This window comes from Polypterus senegalus, chromosome 10 (assembly GCF_016835505.1).
Source record: "Polypterus senegalus isolate Bchr_013 chromosome 10, ASM1683550v1, whole genome shotgun sequence".
Taxonomy (NCBI): Eukaryota; Metazoa; Chordata; class Cladistia; order Polypteriformes; family Polypteridae; genus Polypterus; species Polypterus senegalus.
This window is the reverse complement of record NC_053163.1, coordinates 168,738,575-168,758,924: the sequence shown is the minus strand read 5'-3', so window position 1 is coordinate 168,758,924 and position 20,350 is coordinate 168,738,575. Positions and strand designations below refer to the sequence as shown.

The window sequence follows — 20,350 nt, the reverse complement described above, 5'->3', positions numbered from 1 at the left end:
GATAGCACACAGGCAGATTGGTGGCAGATGAAATTTAAAGTCAGTGAATGTAAAGAATTACACACAGGAAGTAAAAATATTAGGTATGAATACGCAATGGGCAGTCAGAAAATCGAGAGTACACCTTATGAGAAGGATTTAGGAGTCACAGTGGACTCTAAGCTATCGACTTCCAGATAGTGTTTAGAAGCCATTAAGATGACTAACAGAATATCAGGTTATATATGTGTGGAGTACAAGTCCAAAGAGGTTCTGCTCAAGCTTTATAACACACTGGTGAGGCCTCATCTGGAGTACTGTGTGGAGTTTGGGTCTCCAGGCTACAAAAAGGACAAAGCAGTGCTAGAAAAGGTCCAGAGAAGAGCAACTTGGCGGATTCCAGGGCTACAGGGGTTGAATTATGAGGAAAGATTAAAAGAGCTGAGCCTTTACAGTTTAAGGAAAAGAAGATTAAGAGGAGACCTGATTGAAGTGTTTAAAATTATGAAGTGAATTAGTCCAGTGGATCGAGACTGTTATTTTAAAATGAGTTCATCAAGAACACGGGGACACAGTTGGAAACTTGTTAAGGTTGAATTTCACAGAAACATTAGGAGGTTTTTCTTTACACAAAGAATGATAGACACTTGGAATAAGCGACCAGGTAGTGTGGTAGACAGTAAGACGTTAGGGACTTTCAAAACTCAACTTGATGTTTTTTTGGAAGAAATAAAACTGATAGGACTGGCGAGCTTTGTTGGGCTGAATGGCCTGTTTCTCGTCTGGAGTGTTCTAAAAATCCAGAAAACAGGCAGTTTCAAAAATTTCATTGGGCAGAGTGGTTGTAAGGGGGAGGTGAGACTGAGGGCAAAAAAAAAAAATGAATCTCTCCAAAACAGCAGAGTCAACGTTCATTAAATTTTACATGCACATTATTGCTGATACAACTTAAAATTTAGACTTTAAGACCTTTCAAAGGCTCTATGGAGAAATCGAGAAAACTATGTTATCACACCAAAACACTTGAACTCATGGTGATGAATGGGGCATATTGTTGAAGTGTGGCTTTACTTACAGTGAAGGCTACAGTTTACATCAAAGATTCAATGGAAATGATGGTGGTGGATGCGGTGATCAACACAAAACTTGTGAATCACTAATAAACTGCTATGTCAAATTTCACAAAATTTTATATTTAAATTACTCTTTATGTAATTTAAAATACAGGCTTCATGGAGTTTCACTGGGGAGTCATACTGAGAGAGGATAAAAACCACAAAAACTACACATTACTGTGGATGTTCATGAAATTTGTACGTATATTACAATTAACCCAACTTAACATACAGAATGTAGAGAGCTTCAATAGTCTCACCATGAATAGGGAGGAGTTCAACAGAGCGAAAAACAAAACACAAAAAACAAATAGTTTTTCAAAGCTTACATGTCAGTGTCTTAATTTATTCAACAAGTTATCCATTTGATTACAGTGGGATTAATCAGCTCTTTGTAAAAACACAGTAAACGAATACAAACAGTATCGTTCATGGTTTCAACCCTGCAAGGAGTCACACCAACTATGGGATCCATCATACACCAAAAGAACATATTCTCGACTTTAAAAAACACATAAATATTTGCTTTTGTACCTTGTACAATACTGTACTGTGCAGATATAACAACTTTAATGCCAGGCCCATTTTTGTTCATCAGTTTCTCCCATGTTTTCTGAGTGTTTTAACTGGTCTGTATTTTTATATGTAGTAATTCTGTCTATTACAAAAAAAAAAATATTGGAAGGCTTGGAAAGAGACGATATGGGATTTTCTTGGAGACACTAATGCCCCGCAAGACAAGGCAGTAAGACAAAAGGACAGCTGCTGTACAGGCTATTAAATGATCGACGTGCAGCGCAACAAGCAGAACACGCAGCTCGGCAGCAGCAGCAAGAGAGCAGCTGATCCGACCGCATCTCCTTAGCGGGCGTTCAGCACCCCCCTTCGCAACACGAGCAGCAGAGACACAAAGTGGCTGGTGCATAATGCGCCCCTGGTTGAGTGAAGCGAGCAGGGGGCCCCCTATATTTAGTAATTTGTATACAGTGGAACCTCGGTTTGTGAGCATAATTCATTACCGAAACGTGCTCGCAGTTCAAAGTACTCGTATATCAAAGTGAATTTCCCCATAAGAAATAATGGAAACTCAGATGATTCGTTCCACAACCCAAAACTATTCATATAAAAATGATTAATACAAAATGTAAAGTAAAAATAGATAAATCAAATTAACCTGCACTTTACCGTTGAAAAGAATCATGGCTGGTGTGAGCGAGTTTCTAAATTCTTGTGAGATTCCACCCAACCGGATGACATGCAGAAAAACGTCCCAAAGCAATCGCAGTCTCCCAGCGCTTTAGCAGTTCAGTGTAAAAAGCGAATCCAGAAAGATCGCGGACATGCTATAAGTGCCTGCCGTCAGTGGGTGATACAAGGAACAAGGAACATTATAAATGCGCAGGGCACAGTACTACTTGGCTACGACCCTGCCTGACTGCTGTATCTGTGTATAGGAGAGTGGCAGATCCTGCTATAATAAATAACCGTGCTGTGGCTGTTTCAAGCTGAATAAAGCTGGTGGTGCAAGACGGGGACTTGCACGTCACAGCACACTCACAATGCTGTAGTAAACAGTATACGCTCGTACAGATGTTGACTATATGAGTGAGGCACGCCAACTCAGACAGAGAATAGGAGACGATTGCCCACAATCCTGCTGTGTGAGAGAGAGAGAGAGAGAGATTGAGAGAAGAACCATAAGCTCAGTTGTGATTACCTGACGCTCAGCAGACAAAGTGTATAAATACTACTCGTATAGCAAGACGTCGCTCGTTTATCAAGTCAAAATTTATTACAAATTTTAGCTCGTCTTGCAAAACATTCGTAAACCAAGTTACTCGCAAACCGAGGTTCCACTGTAATTTATATTTTACCTGTGAATTTGTCACGCGCTCTGTGCCTGCACTCAGAGCGCTAAACAAAAAGTAGCCTTGTATCACTTCAACTACTTAAAGATACAAAATATTTATCCCCAAAATAATGTAGTGAAGAAGGGACTACAGACTCTTGTCCAACAATGAACAACAACAGTGCAGCCATATCCTAAATTATCATAGGGGAGACAAGAATTACAAGATTTTTTGACAGTGTAAACTAATATAAGATTTAACACAGAAGCCCTCCAAGGTCTCCTCAAATATTTTCAAGCTGTTCTATTTATTGTAACATACCTGGGCACAAAGAGGTTTTGGAGATTTTTCAGAATAGTCTGCACATAAATGTTTGGTTCCTTGATAACCGGAGGAGGAATTGACTCTCGGGGAGCCACCAGTGCCATGATCCAGTCAGTATACACGTCCACACAAAGCTTTACTGTGTCCCCATCGAGCGGCAAGGTCAAGCCATAACACAAAACCTCCATTGTCCACTTAACCTATACAAAAAGAAAAAAAGGACACAGTTTTGAGTAAATATACTTAAACAAAGCCTGCAAAGCCATTTAATCTATCCATTCACTGTAGCGCGTACCACCTATTCTTGGTAGGAGTCTAAGTGGTAGACTAACAACAGACTCCAAGATGAACAAATGCCAGATGATTCTGTGCCAATGTTAATATTTATCAAAGTACAAGCCAGCCAGAAGCCATTTCAGTATAAACCTAACTGCAGCTAACCACGGGAGAGCAATTACATGGTAAAACAGATGTAAACCGTTCGAGTTTAAAATGCATGTAATCCCTGCAGTACACAATAGACTTCTTGGTAGACTTTTCGTAATCCTACTGGCGTTTTTATAGTGGAATACATTAAAAATAAATCTATTGTCTGTACTCTTATCTAATATTACACATTTATCATTTTTCTTTGTTAATATTTTAACACACAATGAACAGACTACAATAAAACTGGATTTTTCATTTTTATTACACTAAAAACACAATTCTTGCAGCTTATATAAATAAAATGATAATCTATCTGTTCGTCAATAATATAAAAATGGCTGAACTTATTTTCTCAAGATTTGACATGTGTTGCCATGGAACCAACTTAAAATACAGTCTATGATGTATCAGGGAGGGGGGTTATTATGGAGTGGGACAACACAAAACACCAGTGCAAATGTGGGGACTACAATTCCCATCAGGCAGCAGGAGTGTACTGGAGAAGACACCATTATTAGCACAAATACATTTTTGCATCAGCCAAAGCCTGACCTCATCCAGGACTGTAGTCACAGAGATGTTACCTCAAATAATTTGATTACAAATGTTATTGTCTTGCTGGATTACAGCTTTTGTCTAAGAGTATCTCATTTTGTTTCATTGTGGCTTTCCAAAAAGACCATTTTTGCCCAGGTATTTTCTGTTAAGCCCTTTTCTGAGAAATATTCCGGTCCAAAAGGGGCTTTTGGTGCTACTAAACTCTTAACTAGCAATGTACCTCTCTTTCAACCCCTTAAAAAATGAGTTGCAAAATCACATGTAAAACAGGTTAGCGTCAATTTTATGAACCGGTATGTGAAAGTAAACTCTGCTGTTTCGCACTGCCTATGATTTTGTGATTTTAAAAGTGGATTTTGAAAACGGATGAAGGGATATATTACAAAACCAATGGAGCAAGATTCAGGCCGTTGGACAAAGACACTGGTGGCCTGCTCCATGTTGGTCACGTTGGAATTTCACCTTACTGTGTACGTGTGACAATAACTCTGAAATGAACTGATGACGCTACATTTGTTTATCAAAGTAAAACTTATATTTTTGAAAAAGTCAAAGCCGTTATACACTTGTATATTGTTACTACGTGTGAATGAGATAAGCCATGACAAAAAACAAAATGAAATGTAATTTTTAGGAACGTGTTACAAATATGTTCAGAAAATGGCAGAAAAAGAACGACTAAGGATAGCATTAATTACCTCTTAATGTTTCTTTAGAGTAAATATTTAGTCTAGTTTAATTTTTATCATGAAACAGCTATAATTTAATTTTTGACGCAAATACAGCTTCGTGATTTGTAACAATTTTTAAATCAGCTCTATAACATTATTGAATATCACCAGTGACCTGGTCTCCTTTAATACTACCGAGATCTGCAGTGATGCCCGTGAACTCCAATAACGATCCCTGTTTCCCATCCATGAAGCCATTGCTGCAGCTACACCAGAAGGTGCAAAGACTCCAGATTACTGTTGCAGTACAGTAATTGCATATTTTACTTTTTCTGGCGTTCCATATATATTTATATAGTATGTTAAATAATCAACAGTACAGTATTAGGAGGCGAGGTGGGGTTCCCAAAATGAATTTGTAGATATTTCCAATATCATGGGTGAGGGGCACAGGACACAAGGGATAACTGTATTTTGAGAGATTATATTATAAATGGGATTAGATAATGGACGGATGGATGAATGGATTTTACACACAACCAGTTAGCCTGATACTCTGAAGTGAATATATAAATGAAAATATTATGGTTAACCAGACTACAGGAAGCTAACATGACCTGCAATTAAAACATTCTTGTGCACATTAAGTATATATCTAACATAAAAAACAGATTAAATAGTAGCAACTTATTGAGGACCTCCAATTTTAGAAAATGGTGATCCTATCTAATTCGAAGCACAGAAACAGCAAAACAAACATATCATCCAAATAGCCTTCGATTACTTTATTTCATAGAAAAACAACATTAACATGTAAAATGAACTATTAAAATATTTGTGTTACATATCACATTTAAATAATTTGAATGTACATGACACTCATATTTTTAATCCTCTCTTCTGTATCTGATTACCTTATGTAATAAGGGAGTGAAAACCACGAGCCTTATGCTTTACTAAGGCTTTAAATCTTTAAACATGGCTTACACAAGTCGGGTATTTTAAACTGTCAACACAATAGACTCAGGAGGTAGTCAATAAAGAAATGTAAGCAGCAGCTTTTTAAAACAAACATATTTCATTATTTTATCATCTACACAAAACCTGAAAAACAATACTTGTTAGCTTGACATTGAAGTTTGCCCGATTGATTGAGCCCCGCTAATGCCCGCGTTTGCTGACAGTACGTACCTCTTTATCCGTTTTAAGGATGCTCTCAGTTCCCACAGCAGAGGGTGTATTTAAGATCTGCCCGAGTGGTCGCACCACAGCATTTGCCACATCCCGACCAACATTCTCAGGATAGCTGTGCAGAACGCTCATATGGCCCTGATCATTCTGAATCACCAGGTGCAGAGACCGCCACTCTGAATACATGGTGCACCGGTGCTACACAATCCAAATGGCACCTGTGACAAAAAAAAAAAAAACAGGAGTCATGTTAACACAAAGGAGGTTTATGGGAAGTAGCAGAACTGAGAACAAAAGACACAAGCATCACAGGAACAAGGCGGAGCTGCTATTTCATGTTCAAGCACACCAGGCCTTTAGAACATTACATTCTCAAATCAACTGAAAGCAGCAGGAGGCTAAGCCTTATCTTGGTAGCACTGGGCAAGAGACAGAGATGGCACAACGGCCCATCCCACTAATGATACTTACATTGGGAGAGTAGTGAATTGCCGGTTAACCTACCCTGCACATTGTTGGAGATGTGGGAGGAAAACCCAGAGAGATGTGGGGAAAGCATGAAAACTCCACTGCCAGACAACAAGTGGGCCCAGCACTAGCCACTGTGCCATCACATATTGGACTCGATATTAAAAATAAATAAATAAATAAATAAATAAAAAATCAATATGCAAAAGCCAACATTGCAATGTTGAGCAGTTTTATTTGATTTTCCACAATGTCCTCTGAACATTAAATAAAATCCACAAAACACTCTTGCTAAGCGTGTTTACGTCAGCTCTGTCCACATTCCCTTTCTGAGCGAGGATCAGAAAACGAAGACTTTAGAACAGGTCAAGCTTTCTCTGCTGCCTGCAAATGAGTTGGTTTTACTGGGGATGACAGTTCAAGCAGTACAACATCTACAAATAAAACACATTTAATATATATGAAGAGGCCACGCAGACACCTGAGAAACCTGCAAAGTGCCCTCCAGCCTCCCCAGCAAAACTGATCCTTCTAAGCAAAGTTATGGTTCATAAAATGTTTTCTGCTCCGCATGTATACAGTAAGAATGGACAAACCGTACTGGGACGAAGGTACTGGTGCAGTGATCTACCGTCTTTCACCTACTTAATCCAAGTTAAGTCAAGTTGGGGAGCATGGACTGGTAAAGTTTGTTGCTGCACCCACTACACGATAAAAGAACTCGGGATCCCTGTTGGCATCTGCCCATGCAGACACACGGTCCAGTCCCACCCTCCGGAAGTGACCCTCTATCTGCCGCAGCCAGGTGTTACATGGGCGACCCCTTGCCCTGATCCAGCCACTCAGGTCCCCAAGAATGAGGATCTTACGAGCTGGATCACTCTTGGGGAAAAGCACCACAAGGCCGTGGTGCCGTAACTGACGCTCCCTCACAATGCAGGTAATGTGCCACATTTGGGACTCCGTGAGCAACCGCTCATTCGACACAAAGTCAAGCCAACGGCACCCAAGGATTTTCCGGAGAGACACAGTACCAAAGGAGTCCAGTCTTCGTCTCAGGTCACTGGATAGCGTCCATATCTGGCAACCCTATAGCAAGACAGGAAGCACCAGGACACTAAAGACTTGGACCTTCGTCCTTTTGCATAGATATCAGGAGCGACCTCAAAACCCGTACCCTAAAAATTGTCAACTACACTAACTGCTAATTCTCATCATAGCAGAAGTGAAATGTCCACACAATGTAGGCCCTCATCCATCCTCTGCTAAGAGCCTCTTATACTGAAACGCTACAAGCAGAAATAAAAACAGCAGCCTTCAGACATTCCTTTTGTGCGATTTATTCAGTATTCTTGGATGGAGTCAACTGCTTTACCGGACATTTAATTTTCATTTGTTAACCAGGTGAATTGAGGTTCCTCAATACAATAATGGATGTTCAGTGATTAGGGCATTCATTTTGAATGAACATTAATAAAATATGTTGTCCTAGAGACCTTTGAATCTGTTAAGATTATTGAAGTCAAATATACAACAATATTACTTTGGGAGCAGAAGTTAGTAGTAACAACAACATTTATTTCTAGAGCACATTTTCATACAAATGATGTAGCTCAAAGTGCTTTACAAGATGAAGAAAGAAAAAATATAAAAATAAGATTAGGTAATACTAAGAAACAAAGAATAAGGAGGACAGGAAACAAAAAAAAAAAAAACTCCAGGCGGGTGGAGAAAAAAAAAACAAAATCTGCAGGGGTTCCGAGGCCACAAGACCACCCAGTCCCCAACAGGAAAACAAAAATCTGTGTCATATTATAATGCCAGAATAGGGAGGTGATACTTTATGGCTTATTCAGACTGAAAGTGAAAGGAAAGCCACATTTTGCCATAGCTGAAACAGCTCCTCGTCCAACAAAATATCACCGCCCCACCAAGAATTTCAAGTGCCCCTCACAGATTCTTTTTTGGTACCTCTATGTGAAGAACCTATGTATACCGCAGAGAAAGAAGGATTCAAGAAGCTTTAAGAACATCGGACACAAAATACAATTTGCCTGGCCGCAAATACAGGACTTGCGTTATGAAATAAAATACCCGCACACATCAAACTGTTACAGACAAGAGGAAGCACATATATGCAGATACATGATTTTGAACCATTACAAATGACATAAATCAAAAAACAATTTATGTATAATATACTGTGGTCATGTGGTATGCCGGTACTGAAAAGGTACCAAAAAGCTAAATTTTTAAACTGGTACAGTAGCAGCATTTCTTCAATTTCAATGCTAGAAGAAAACAGTAGTTTTCAAGCACTCTGGGCTCAGTTGTTTATAAGCGCAATCAGAATTTCATTAGGGATCCCTGCTTTTTAATGGATACGTTGAAAACACGTATCATGTCTTGCTCTAATCACCAGTGAGGACAGCTCTCACCATTCTTTGAATGTTATCTCTATTATAAAAAAAAAATCTCGGAAGGTTGGAAAGAGACAAGACGTGATTTTCTCAGAGGGACACTTTCACGTCCTGCGCGACAAGTCTTTGTGCCAAGAGATTTACGCCTGGGGCCGGAAATAAAAGACAAAGAATAGATGACAAAGTAGAACATCGTAAAGAATTCAAAAATGTTGGAGCCATACACATGCAGAGCAGGTTAGAGATAATGGAAGTACGAAAATTCAAAAGTCTCAAAACAAGGATAGTAATAAGATCGCATTAGCGCAAACAAACGGAAATTATTACTTGGTGAAATAACAGAAATGCAAAACGAGATTGAATATATTGTTCGGATTTAAACTTTAAGTTGGGAGACTTGTAGATCGTATAATTCGTGTTGCCATCAGGGAAAAAATTTAGCGTTTCTTCCCAATGAAGTGGCGTATCCGCGAGAAATAAAAGATTTGTTGTTTGGTGCAAGTGTAATCCCGCGAGAGAAAATTTCAAACATGCATACGGTTCAATCATTTCTCATTTGTGTGAATGCTATTGTCAGACACATTCCTTGTAGAGGGAAAAACGATATTTACTCACAGGCAGTTATACGTTACGTTGTCACGATGTAATTCCAAACACAGAATCAAAATTCAATGTGATATTGATAAAAAGGTAAAAGCGAAAAGAGATCGAATATATGGACATAGGCGATATGACATAAGTGTGCCGGCGAGATGTAGATCACGGGGCACGGCAGCAGGCCAGCAGCTGATCGAGCAAAGAGGAGGTTAAAAAAAAAAAACCTCCCATTGTATCACCGTTTAAGAAGGGGTTTTGGAGGAGCGACCCCCCAAGTTCAGCCCCCCTCTTCACAACGCGAGCGGCAGAGACATGAAGTGGCTGGCGCGTAGTGCAGGCATGGGGTGTAGGGGATGGGCAAAGCCCCCTAGTATATTAATATAAACCCACGGGACATTCAAAGGAGAGGAGTGACCCAGCATCCAACCCCAGTTTTCCAGTTGATCATTTGCGGGGTGCAGCAAAGCAGGGAGGCGTGAATTTGTGCAGAGGAATGGGGCAGGGTCCCTGTTTGTGGGCTGGGGGAATGAAACAGCTGTGAGATGAAGGTTTGATGGGAGTTACCCGTTATTTGCTTCAGAACTGTTTCGATACCAATAGTGAGGTCTTAAAGCTTATATTAATACCGAAGACAAAATTTTAGTACCGATTCAACATTATAATATAAAAAAGTTCATGTATTATGATCAGTGATTAGCACGGTTAATGAATTAGGGGCTTTGTCTTTTCTTGCATATAATTGTCATTCAGAGAGAGCGAGAGAGACATGTTCAATGACTGGCAGACACAGACGACACCCCAATCCTATTTTTAAGATGCTTCTCAAACATGAAGCTTATTTTACTCAAGCACTGGGGAGAGAATACTGACGACCTTCAGACAAAGTGACGCTTGAAACCACAACCCTTCATAAAAAAAGATGGGTTTTGTCAGTGTGTACATAGCGATATGATCGTCAAAAGAGTAGAACCAGACACGCTTTGCAGGGCTGCAATGGAGATACGAAACCCTGACAAAATTGCCCAGGAGTTCTTAAATGTTAAATGCAGTCATTATTTTATTTTCCCCAGCCAGAAGGCCTTTTGGTCCTTAAGCTCATTCTCCCTCCCTCTCTCTAGCTCGTTCTGTCAAGCCTGCTTCTCAGTTTCTGTCATTATTTTCAAGGCACCTTTATCACCTCCTGTGCACTTTTATCCTTCCCATATTTGAAGGCAACTCTCTCAGTGTGCCATCTATTTCTTTTCTCTTCTTTGTGTGTCTCAACACTTATAATTCCTCATTTAATTGCATCACCATGGCCAAACTGAGCAATCAGATTACCCTGAAGAACAGGACACATACAAAAGACCAATTACTCCCTGGAGGCAAATGAAGTTCTATCTATCATCACACGCATCACAAAGGGGACAGCTGAAGGGCTCACAGCAGTGACTGTAATTCCACAGGGGCTGGTGTTGCGTCATAACATCTTTCTCTCTTTCTTGATCTGCAAACCAGACAATTGACAGCTAGAATACCTCCGGTGTCATTTCCGGTGTCTGTCCAACCTGGATGTGCCTCTTCCTGCCATGAGGACTGAAAGCCAGAAGCTCTGCCATCTTTGGCAATTCTGTTTGAATCTGTGTCTGTTTAGACGACTCCACAATAATTTTGCGTTTTTTTCTTTCTTCTTTTTTCTTTTGCTGCTTCCAATTACAATGGGCGGCCCTCTTGACATCCCAACTCTTTATTGTTGTCCTCTCTTTCTTTTTCACTATCTACCACACACATACCTTAGTGTTTTATTATACAGTAGGTTTGAATTTGTGAAAATGTCTTAGCATCAAATAACAGTCAAGGATATTGGGTTTGTGAATTGGAGCAGAATCAGATGTAATACAATATGTTTATTGTACTAGAAAAGCATTTAAAAATGCTCAGAGTACACCTGTAGATCAAAAAAAGCGATAAGAAGGGACAGAAAAACTGTCCCAAACTACATTGTGAAGGCAGACTGTTTCACTAATTATAACAACACACTAGCCATGCAAAATGACAAAAAGGCTGGGAGTGAAAGTGAGGCGCAAAAACAGATATGCAAAATATGGCAGCATTACAAAGAGTGTCTGGAGAAACACTATGCAAAATTAGTGCAAGGCAGATAACCATTATTGTACAATCGGATGTTAGCTTCTGCCTTTAAATAAGCCCTTTTTCAAATAAGTTTGAATTACTGTACAGTATATTCGAATAGTGACATTTGATCTGGCAAAACTACAGCAGATGGAACCTTGTAGAAGAAATGCCAATCCCAAGGTTCAACATATTACACTAACAACAAGAGGGTCACTCTTTACAAACCCTCAAGGCACGAGAGAATCGGAGAGCGACAATACCAAAGTGTTACTGCTACAGAACCTGTGACTCGAGTTATGCCAGTGCAAAAAGAATTAACATGTAAACACATTACTTCTGAACTGCAGGTAAAAAGAACACTAAAATATGAACTTTGAACCTTTATGACAGGCGCAGTCTTTTTATTTTGAAAACTAATCAACACAGTTTAGAATAAAACTGCCCTTCATATTCACAGGCAGTGTGGCATTGTGGTTTGGCCTTTGGATTTCAAACCCCGAGGTTGGGGTAAATCCCACTACTGACACTGTGTGACTTTAGCTCCCTGTATTCTATTTGGGAAAAAAACAAAAACAAAAAAATGTAACCAATGGTATCTCTCAAATGTTGTAAGTTGCCTTGGAAAAATAAATCAGCCATATAACAATCAAGAGCATCTTTTGCTACCAGGGCTTTCTGCCCAATCCTTGCTAATCTTACAAACACTGGCAGTGACCTTACGTGGGCCTCATGCTGGAAACGCCAGCCAAGCACTACACGCTCTTCAAACAAGGTCTGCTGTGAATTCTTGAAGTGTCTTTCATTTCTAAAAGTTTCCTATCCATTCCATCAGGCAGACGCAATACAGAACTTGCAACTTCAGTATGTAAAGGCTATGCCACATCAGACGACTTTTCCTGCGATTTTTCAGTAGTAGCCTTCATTTACATAGTTGGAGGCGGTTGGCAGCAGGCTCCTGTGAAGCTGATTACCTGAAGTGACATACCCAACAACCGAGAACAACTAGTCTGCGAGTGGTGAGGTCAGGGGTGGCGAACTCCAGGCCTGGAGGGCCGCAGTGGCTACAGGTTTTCATTCTCACCCTTTTCCTAATCAGTGACCAGTTTTTCACTGCTAATTAACTTTTTTCCATTTACTTTAATAGCCCTGTTAGAAGAGTTCAGCCCTCTGAATTGATTCCTTCCTTCATTAAATGACAGCCAAGCAGAAATGAGATGTGAAACGAGCCAACAGATGACCAGCTAAATTGGGGCTTCAAACTCCAACCAAATTTCACTCCAATCACTTTCTTAATGAGAAGCCAATTCTCGCTGTTAATTAAATCCATTATTTAATTCCATGGCTTGTTGCTGCTCTTATTCTGCCACAGCACACAATTCAAAAACTGTTGTTTTTCTGTTCTTTCTAAGAGCACCAATGTCAAAATGTGATCTGATCTGAGAGATTAACCTTACCAAGACCATCACCTCTCTTTAATTTCAGATATTGTGTGATGGGCACAGGGGAGCTGGTCATGTGGTGGCTTGTTTTGGGTCTCATTATTGTTTAGCTGCTAATTAAAGAAAAATAAACAACTATGGGGCCTGAGTCAAGTTAATTAAAAGAAGTAATCAGCAGCAAAAACTGGCCACTAGTTAAGAAGACGGTAAGAATGAAAACCTGCAGCCACTGCGGCACTCGAGGCCTGGAGTTCACCACCCCTGGGTTAGGTTAAAATCAAACTAATTTGAGGGGTGGGCTCTTTACGTTCGAGAGTTGAGAACCAATGAGTTTTCAGCATAGAATGTAGTGACGAAGAATAAGAAACACAAGTTTTTGAATGTCACAAATAGAAGAGAAGCTCAGCCGTTTGCCAGCTCACATTTTAGGCTACCAAAACAGAATGGAAAAGAAAAGGGCAGAGAAAGCAGCTGAACACACCTCAGCTATTCACCCTTCACACAGGATCGGCTCCATCAGGCAGCACAGGGACTGCGGACCTCATAAATAGGGGACTCTAATCTGTCTGATGTCTCAAATATACTGCTGAAAAGAATTAAAGGAACACTTTTTAATCAGAGTATAGCATAAAGTCAATGAAACTTATGGGATATTAATCTGGTCAGTTAAGTAGCAGAGGGGGTTGTTAATCAGTTTCAGCTGCTGTGGTGTTAATGAAATTAACAACAGATGCACTAGAGGGGCAACAATGAGATGACCCCCAAAACAGGAATGGTTTAACAGGTGGAGGCCACTGACATTTTTCCCTCCTCATCTTTTCTGACTGTTTCTTCACTAGTTTTGCATTTGGCTACAGTTAGTGTCACTACTGGTAGCATGAGGCGATACCTGGACCCTACAGAGGTTGCACAGGTAGTCCAACTTCTCCAGGATGGCACATCAATACGTGTCATTGCCAGAAGGTTTGCTGTGTCTCCCTGCACAGTCTCAAGGGCATGGAGGAGATTCTAGGAGACAAGCAGTTACTCTAGGAGAGCTGGAGAGGGCCATAGAAGGTCCATAACCCATCAGCAGGACCAGCATCTGCTCCTTTGGGCAAGGAGGAACAGGATGAGCACTGCCAGAGCCCTACAAAATGACCTCCAGCAGGCCACTGGTGTGAATGTCTCTGACCAAACAACCAGAAAGACTTCATGAGGGTGACCCAAGGGCCCCATGTCCTCTAATGGGCCCTGAGCTCACTGCCCAGCAGCATGCAGCTCGATTGGCATTCGCCATAGAATACCAGAATTGGCAGATGCACCACTGGTGCCCTGTGATTTTTACAGATGAGAGCAGGTTCACCCTGAGTATATGTGACAGAAGTGAAAGGGTCTGGAGAAGCCATGGAGAACATTATGCTGCCTGTAACATCATTCAGCATGAGCACTTTGGTGGTGGGTTAATGATTGTCTGGGGAGGCATATCCATGGAGGGTCACACAGACCGCTACAGGCTTGACAAAGGCACCTTGGCTGCCATTAGGTATCAGGATGAAATCCTTGGACCCATTGTCAGACCCTATGCTGGTACAGTGGCTCCTGGTGCACGACAATTCCTGGCCTCATGTGGTGAGAGTATGCAGGCAGTTCCTGGAGGATGAAGGAATTGATACCATTGACTGGCCACCACACTTTCCTGACCTAAATCCAATAGAACACCTCTGGGACATTATGTTTTGGTCCATCCAATGCCACCAGGTTGCACCTCAGACTGTCCAGGAGCTCAGTGATGCCCTGGTCCAGATCTGGGAGGAGATCCCCCACAACACCATCTGTCATCTCATTAGAAGCATGCACCGATGTTGTCAGGCATGTATACAAGAACACAGGGGCCATACAAAGTGCTGCGTACAATTTGAGTTGCTGCAATTCAATTTGGGCACAATGGACTAGCCTGCCACATCATTTTTTCACTCTGATTTTTGGGGCGTCTTTGAATTCAGGGATCTGTAGGTTGATCATTTTCATTTCCATCAAACGATGTGGCATCCTTTCGTTCCTAACACATTACCCAGTCTATATCAGTATAGATATCCAGGAGGATTTCTTTTTCCCATTGAGATCTGATGTGTTTTCAAAGTGTTCCTTTAATTTTTTTGAGCAGTTTATTACATAAGAGAATGAAAAAAACAAACAAAGGTCAGAGATTACTACTGAACTGGCTGGAGCTCTTAACCCTTCGTACAGTTCTGGCTCCATCAGGCAGTGCGCTATTGGCTGGCAGAAAAAAGGGTAAAGCATGAATGTGGTGGAAGATCGACACTGCAGTTTTCAGTCATGTAATCTGACATGGTGAAGTTGACAAGATCTGCATCTGTGCTCTGCATACCCTACAGCAAAACGTTGTGTATTGCGACAACTTACGTCTACAGGACCTCCTGATGGCACTCGGATTCGAGAGGCTCACAGTTTTCATTAGGTCAATGGGGCAGTAAAGAAGGCTTTTTCTTTTGGAATAATAGTACAAAATGACATTTGACACACATCTCCATTGATTTTTCTTTCTCACTGAAAACAATAAGACTACAGCATGTTTGTGCGAGCAAAGCAAAACGTAAATAAATCTTTAATGCGGAGACTCTGTGCTAGAGAGCATCCCGTTGAGAAACAGCCCATCCGTCATTTGTCTCCACCCACCAAAAAAGAAGCCTACAACAATTTCAGTAAAATTTCAAACTTCCCCATTACATCTTGCCTGAAGAAGGGGCCTGAGTTGCCTCGAAAGCTTGCATATTGTAATCTTTTTAGTTAACCAATAAAAGGTGTCATTTTGCTTGGCTTTTCTCTAAACTTCCCCAAAAAAGTTTTTTTTTTTTTAATTATTGCTTTAACCTTAGAAACACAAATTACTCAAAACTAGCCAACCCACGGCGTACCATACGCCGCATAATCAGGCCGTTTTTTAATGAATTTTAAGCACAGGGAGAAAAATTAACATTTGAAAAATCGGTAATGTAATAAATCAGCAAGAAAAGCAACATTGTAACACTGCACGGAACAAACCAACACACAATCGTCCGTGACTGAAAACTGGCAGACCGCCATCACGTAGTGTCTGCTCATGTGCCCACCTCTAACTTGTCACTCGAGTCGTTGTCGTCTTTGCACAGTCCAGATGCACCTGTGACTCACGTAGACTTTTCGTGTTCCTGCAGGATCATCTAAGAAGACGCATGTTTGTCGCAGATGCGAATTGCTGTATGTAGCGTGTAAAACAGTTTGCTATGGTGCACGCGGTCGTGCGTCGTAACCAAAAACCCGTTTTTTAAAGACTGCTCACTTCATTGTGTTCTAACCTCAGTTGTGAAGGATTGTTTTAAGGATCCCATGGGATACCCCTCGCAAACCTTTTTCCACGCTGCATATGGCAATTCACCTCCGGCGTGGCTCCTCCCTGCGTCCGCCATAGGTGTCTTACTTGTCGACGGCTTAGTGAATCCATGCCCCTTCCGGCGTGCTTTCCATGGGTGTCTTGCCTTAGTGAATTATATATATATAGATGCTAATCAGAGTAATTTGCCAAAATTAATTCTGCATCACGTGATATCAGACAGGCAGGAACACCCCATGAATTCCCCAAGTTGTGACGTAATGCTGAACTTTCACCTCAGTCGATTAAAATGGCATTTTTGGGAGACAAAAGGCATTTGCAGCAACACAATACACCTTTAAACATTTTTTTTGTTTCCTATTTATTTTTATGAAAAAATAACAACAACCTTTACCATATCAGGGGTAACCTAGTGTTACTCTTAAAAATGTGAATGTCCTGAAGTTGGCAGGTGAAATGTCCAAAGTCGGCACTCCAAAGACTCTGATGGCATGTGAGCGCAGCATTAGACTACAGACTCCTTTGTCCTTTGCCTAAGTGCAATAATGGCTGAAAGGTTTTCATTCCAAACCACTCCTTAATTCAAAGCCAGGGGGCTTGACTGCTGACCACTTTGTTATCTGCACGTTCATTTTTCAGTTGGAATTCACGGAAAAATGAAAACACCATAATTAGAATCTGGAGACACAAGCGAAAAAAGTAAACAAACAAACAAAAAAAACATGCAGAGACTGGAAAGAATGCTGCACACAAAACTATGACCTTTACAGACAAACGTAGAAACAAGACGTCTAGCTAAATGCCACATGGAATTAGGCTTTGGTTTATATATACTGTATATATAAAAAAACACTGCCTAAAATGAAACTCTCGTGGAAATGAGAAAAAAAACCCACCTTAGACACGGACAACGTGATTTACTGTGCATGCCAGCTTGTGATGACACACCTTCAAACTTTCATTCTATTTCCAATCAGCATTATGTTGGAAATGCTAGGTCGCTCTTCATTTTCCAACCATTCCACACAATAACAATTCCCGAATACCTCTGAACATGAAAAGCACATTAAAGGATATCATGCAGGAATCCTGTTGCTCCAAATACACTGTGGCAACAAAAATGCAATTTCTGGCTGACCCGTTTATTTCTGTATTTTATAAAATGAAACGAGGCAAGTGGTTGGTGTTCTATTACTACTTTGTCAATCTGGATACTATAGTTATCTCCAAATTGTCCCACTGGGAGCTACAACTTGGAAGAGCATTCATGTGAATTATCCACTGTGTGTGAGCCCCGCACTTGTCTGACGATTGCTGTTCCTCAGAGCAGACTTTAATATCAACTGTAGGAAACACAGGACAAGTCAGAGAAACAAGCATGGCTCCCAGAACAGCAAGCGTGCTATGCTGAAAAAGAGGAAGCCGTGAACCTTTCAAGGGAACAATCTGTTAATTAAAGTTCCTAAAGGAAAGAAGAGGTCCTACAAAATTTTGGATCCAGCTTTAATTCTCTCTACAAATGACAAGAGTGTTTTTCAAAGCCTACAAGTGCTCGGTGTAACAATTAACTGAAAAAAATTCAAATGGTCACAGCTCAAGAGCAACATTTTTAATTAAAGACTTCATACACATGCTGTCCTCAAGACCTTAGATTTTAACCTACATAGCTTTTTTTTTTTTTGCACAGTATAAAATCTCTGATCTTGTAGTAAAAGAGACAGGCCAATGGACATCACAGAAGAAAGCTGCTGGTTCAGCTCCTCGTGCACAGTAACGTGTGTGACCCTGCGCAAGTCGTTCACGTCACTTGTAAAAACATTCCCTACAGAAAGCTCTGCGTGTTTTGTACACTTCACTACATTTGAAATTCCAGGGTTTCTTTTTTTTTCCTTTTATACTTTACCAGTACCAACCAGCATGACAATCCGAGAGTAAGTGACACGTCGGTTCCGAATTACATGAACCTAATAAGAACACATATGGACAGAAACACGTGACCCATATTACTAAAACTGACATTACTTACTTGGAATAATAATTCAGCTACAAACGATCCATGCTATTCTACGCAGGGCCGTTGCATTTTAAAAACAGCTAACAAGTTTTCTGAACAAACAAATGTGACAATATTTTGGTGCGTGCAAGCAAAAAATACAAAGAAATCATGGAGAGAAAAAAAAAAAAAGAGATTCATGTTTTGTCTGAGCACTGTTCACAAACGACGCACATTAAAATGCGGAGACTTTATTGTATTGGGGTCCAACCCGATTCCTATTAGGTACATCGATGATCATAAAAAAGTTATGCTGCTATATTTTAGGTAGTAAATTGTTGCAGATGAAAAATACGGGGTATACTTTGGGAAGGGCATCCACATGCACCGTATGAAGGTTACCATGACTTGTATAAATAAACCGAGTTTGTCCATACACTTTTAGTCCCATATGAAGACAAAGATGGCGACACAGTAGGGATATCAATACCCAACTAAAGCTCTCGCTAGTGCTACTGCTGGCTAATCCACTTGTGCTTCTTCAGCTCGCTGGTGTGGCGCTCAGATGAGACGACAGTCACACAAAAAGTCCAAAATATTCTTAACAGAATTACTGGCTTCCTTGCTTTTCGTCAGTTCACAATGTTTCTTCCTTCTATACGGCAATTTAAAGTGGACTCCCCCATACTCCCAATGTCAAACTTCTTCAGGCAGTAATGGTACCCAACCATATACTTATTTGACTTGTTATGTCGAAGCCAACCTTTGCAGTCAAGTTAAATACATATTTTTGTGGCATTTTGACTACTCTGTACACGCACATACAGTCATGCATGAGCGTCACAGGGTCACCTTCTGGGCTCGTTTAAGTTAAGCACTACCACTCTGGGGTACGAGGGGTGACGACATTATCTCTTTTTCCACCCACAGCTCAGGGAAGACACATAATAAGAGCAACTGACTCTGCCCTGTCTAGTAAAAGGACTACAAGGCTGAGACGATCCTGGAAGATCACATTTGAAAAAGAGCAGACCCCCTTGTACGAGGACCCCAACTAACATGACCACTCCACAGGGCAACTCTACCCTGCTTCTGAGGCTCTATGAAGTGCTTATTGTTCTTTAGTTCTCGTGGGTCCCATCATGCACCTGTCTATTTGGATTTCATACCACGGATATTAAAGAGAGGCGACCCGGTTGGCACCCCAACAATTTGTTGTTGAACTGGTGTGTTCCCTTGGTCAATGATTATATTTATACCATTCGTGAATATGCTCGCGCTCAGAGCACAACGCAAGGTGTTATTAATGTGAGTTGTGGATGATTTGATGCTTTATCTCAAGATATGCCACTATTTGGATTTTCATGACTTTTAAGTCCCATTTAATTTTAAATACTTTTCAATACTGGATTTTGGCTTGTTAACTTTTCATGACTGTCCAGATTTTCTAGCACTCACATTGAAATTTGGTAATTTAGTAATGCAGGACAAAACATAAGAATTATGTTTAAAAACATATACTGTATTTCCCCTTTACGATAGGTGCAGCAGCTATAAACAGAAAATCATTACTGCTATAGAGAAAACCCCACTGGAGAGATGTAGTTCAGAATCAATAGGCTCCAAGCATTTTACAACGCTAATAAGTATGCCAACGTTAATTTGCACAAAGTGATTCATTGTGAAGTTATCAGGTCTACTGACTCACATTCTAACACACAGACCGCCATTGCTCTAAAATACCTAAAATGTGTAAATCCATTGAAAACTGAAAGTTGATCATTTTGTTCCCACAGTCACAGTACTTGTATGTAAATATACACAAACA

General features: G+C 40.5%; 1 protein-coding gene across 11 annotated transcripts in view; it reads right to left on the bottom strand.

Moving 5' to 3' along the window:
• Nucleotides 1-20,350, bottom strand: part of ralgapb (Ral GTPase activating protein non-catalytic subunit beta) — a 111,195-nt gene that overhangs the window by 82,273 nt on the left and 8,572 nt on the right. For all 11 annotated transcript variants that reach the window (XM_039767377.1, XM_039767381.1, XM_039767384.1 and 8 more), the window contains exons 2-3: nucleotides 6,118-6,335; nucleotides 3,266-3,468 (exon numbers count right to left, since the gene is read on the bottom strand). In XM_039767377.1, the coding sequence (XP_039623311.1) occupies nucleotides 3,266-3,468; nucleotides 6,118-6,303 (389 nt within the window). In that variant the 5' untranslated portion in view covers nucleotides 6,304-6,335. The remainder of the gene's footprint in view (nucleotides 1-3,265; nucleotides 3,469-6,117; nucleotides 6,336-20,350) is intronic.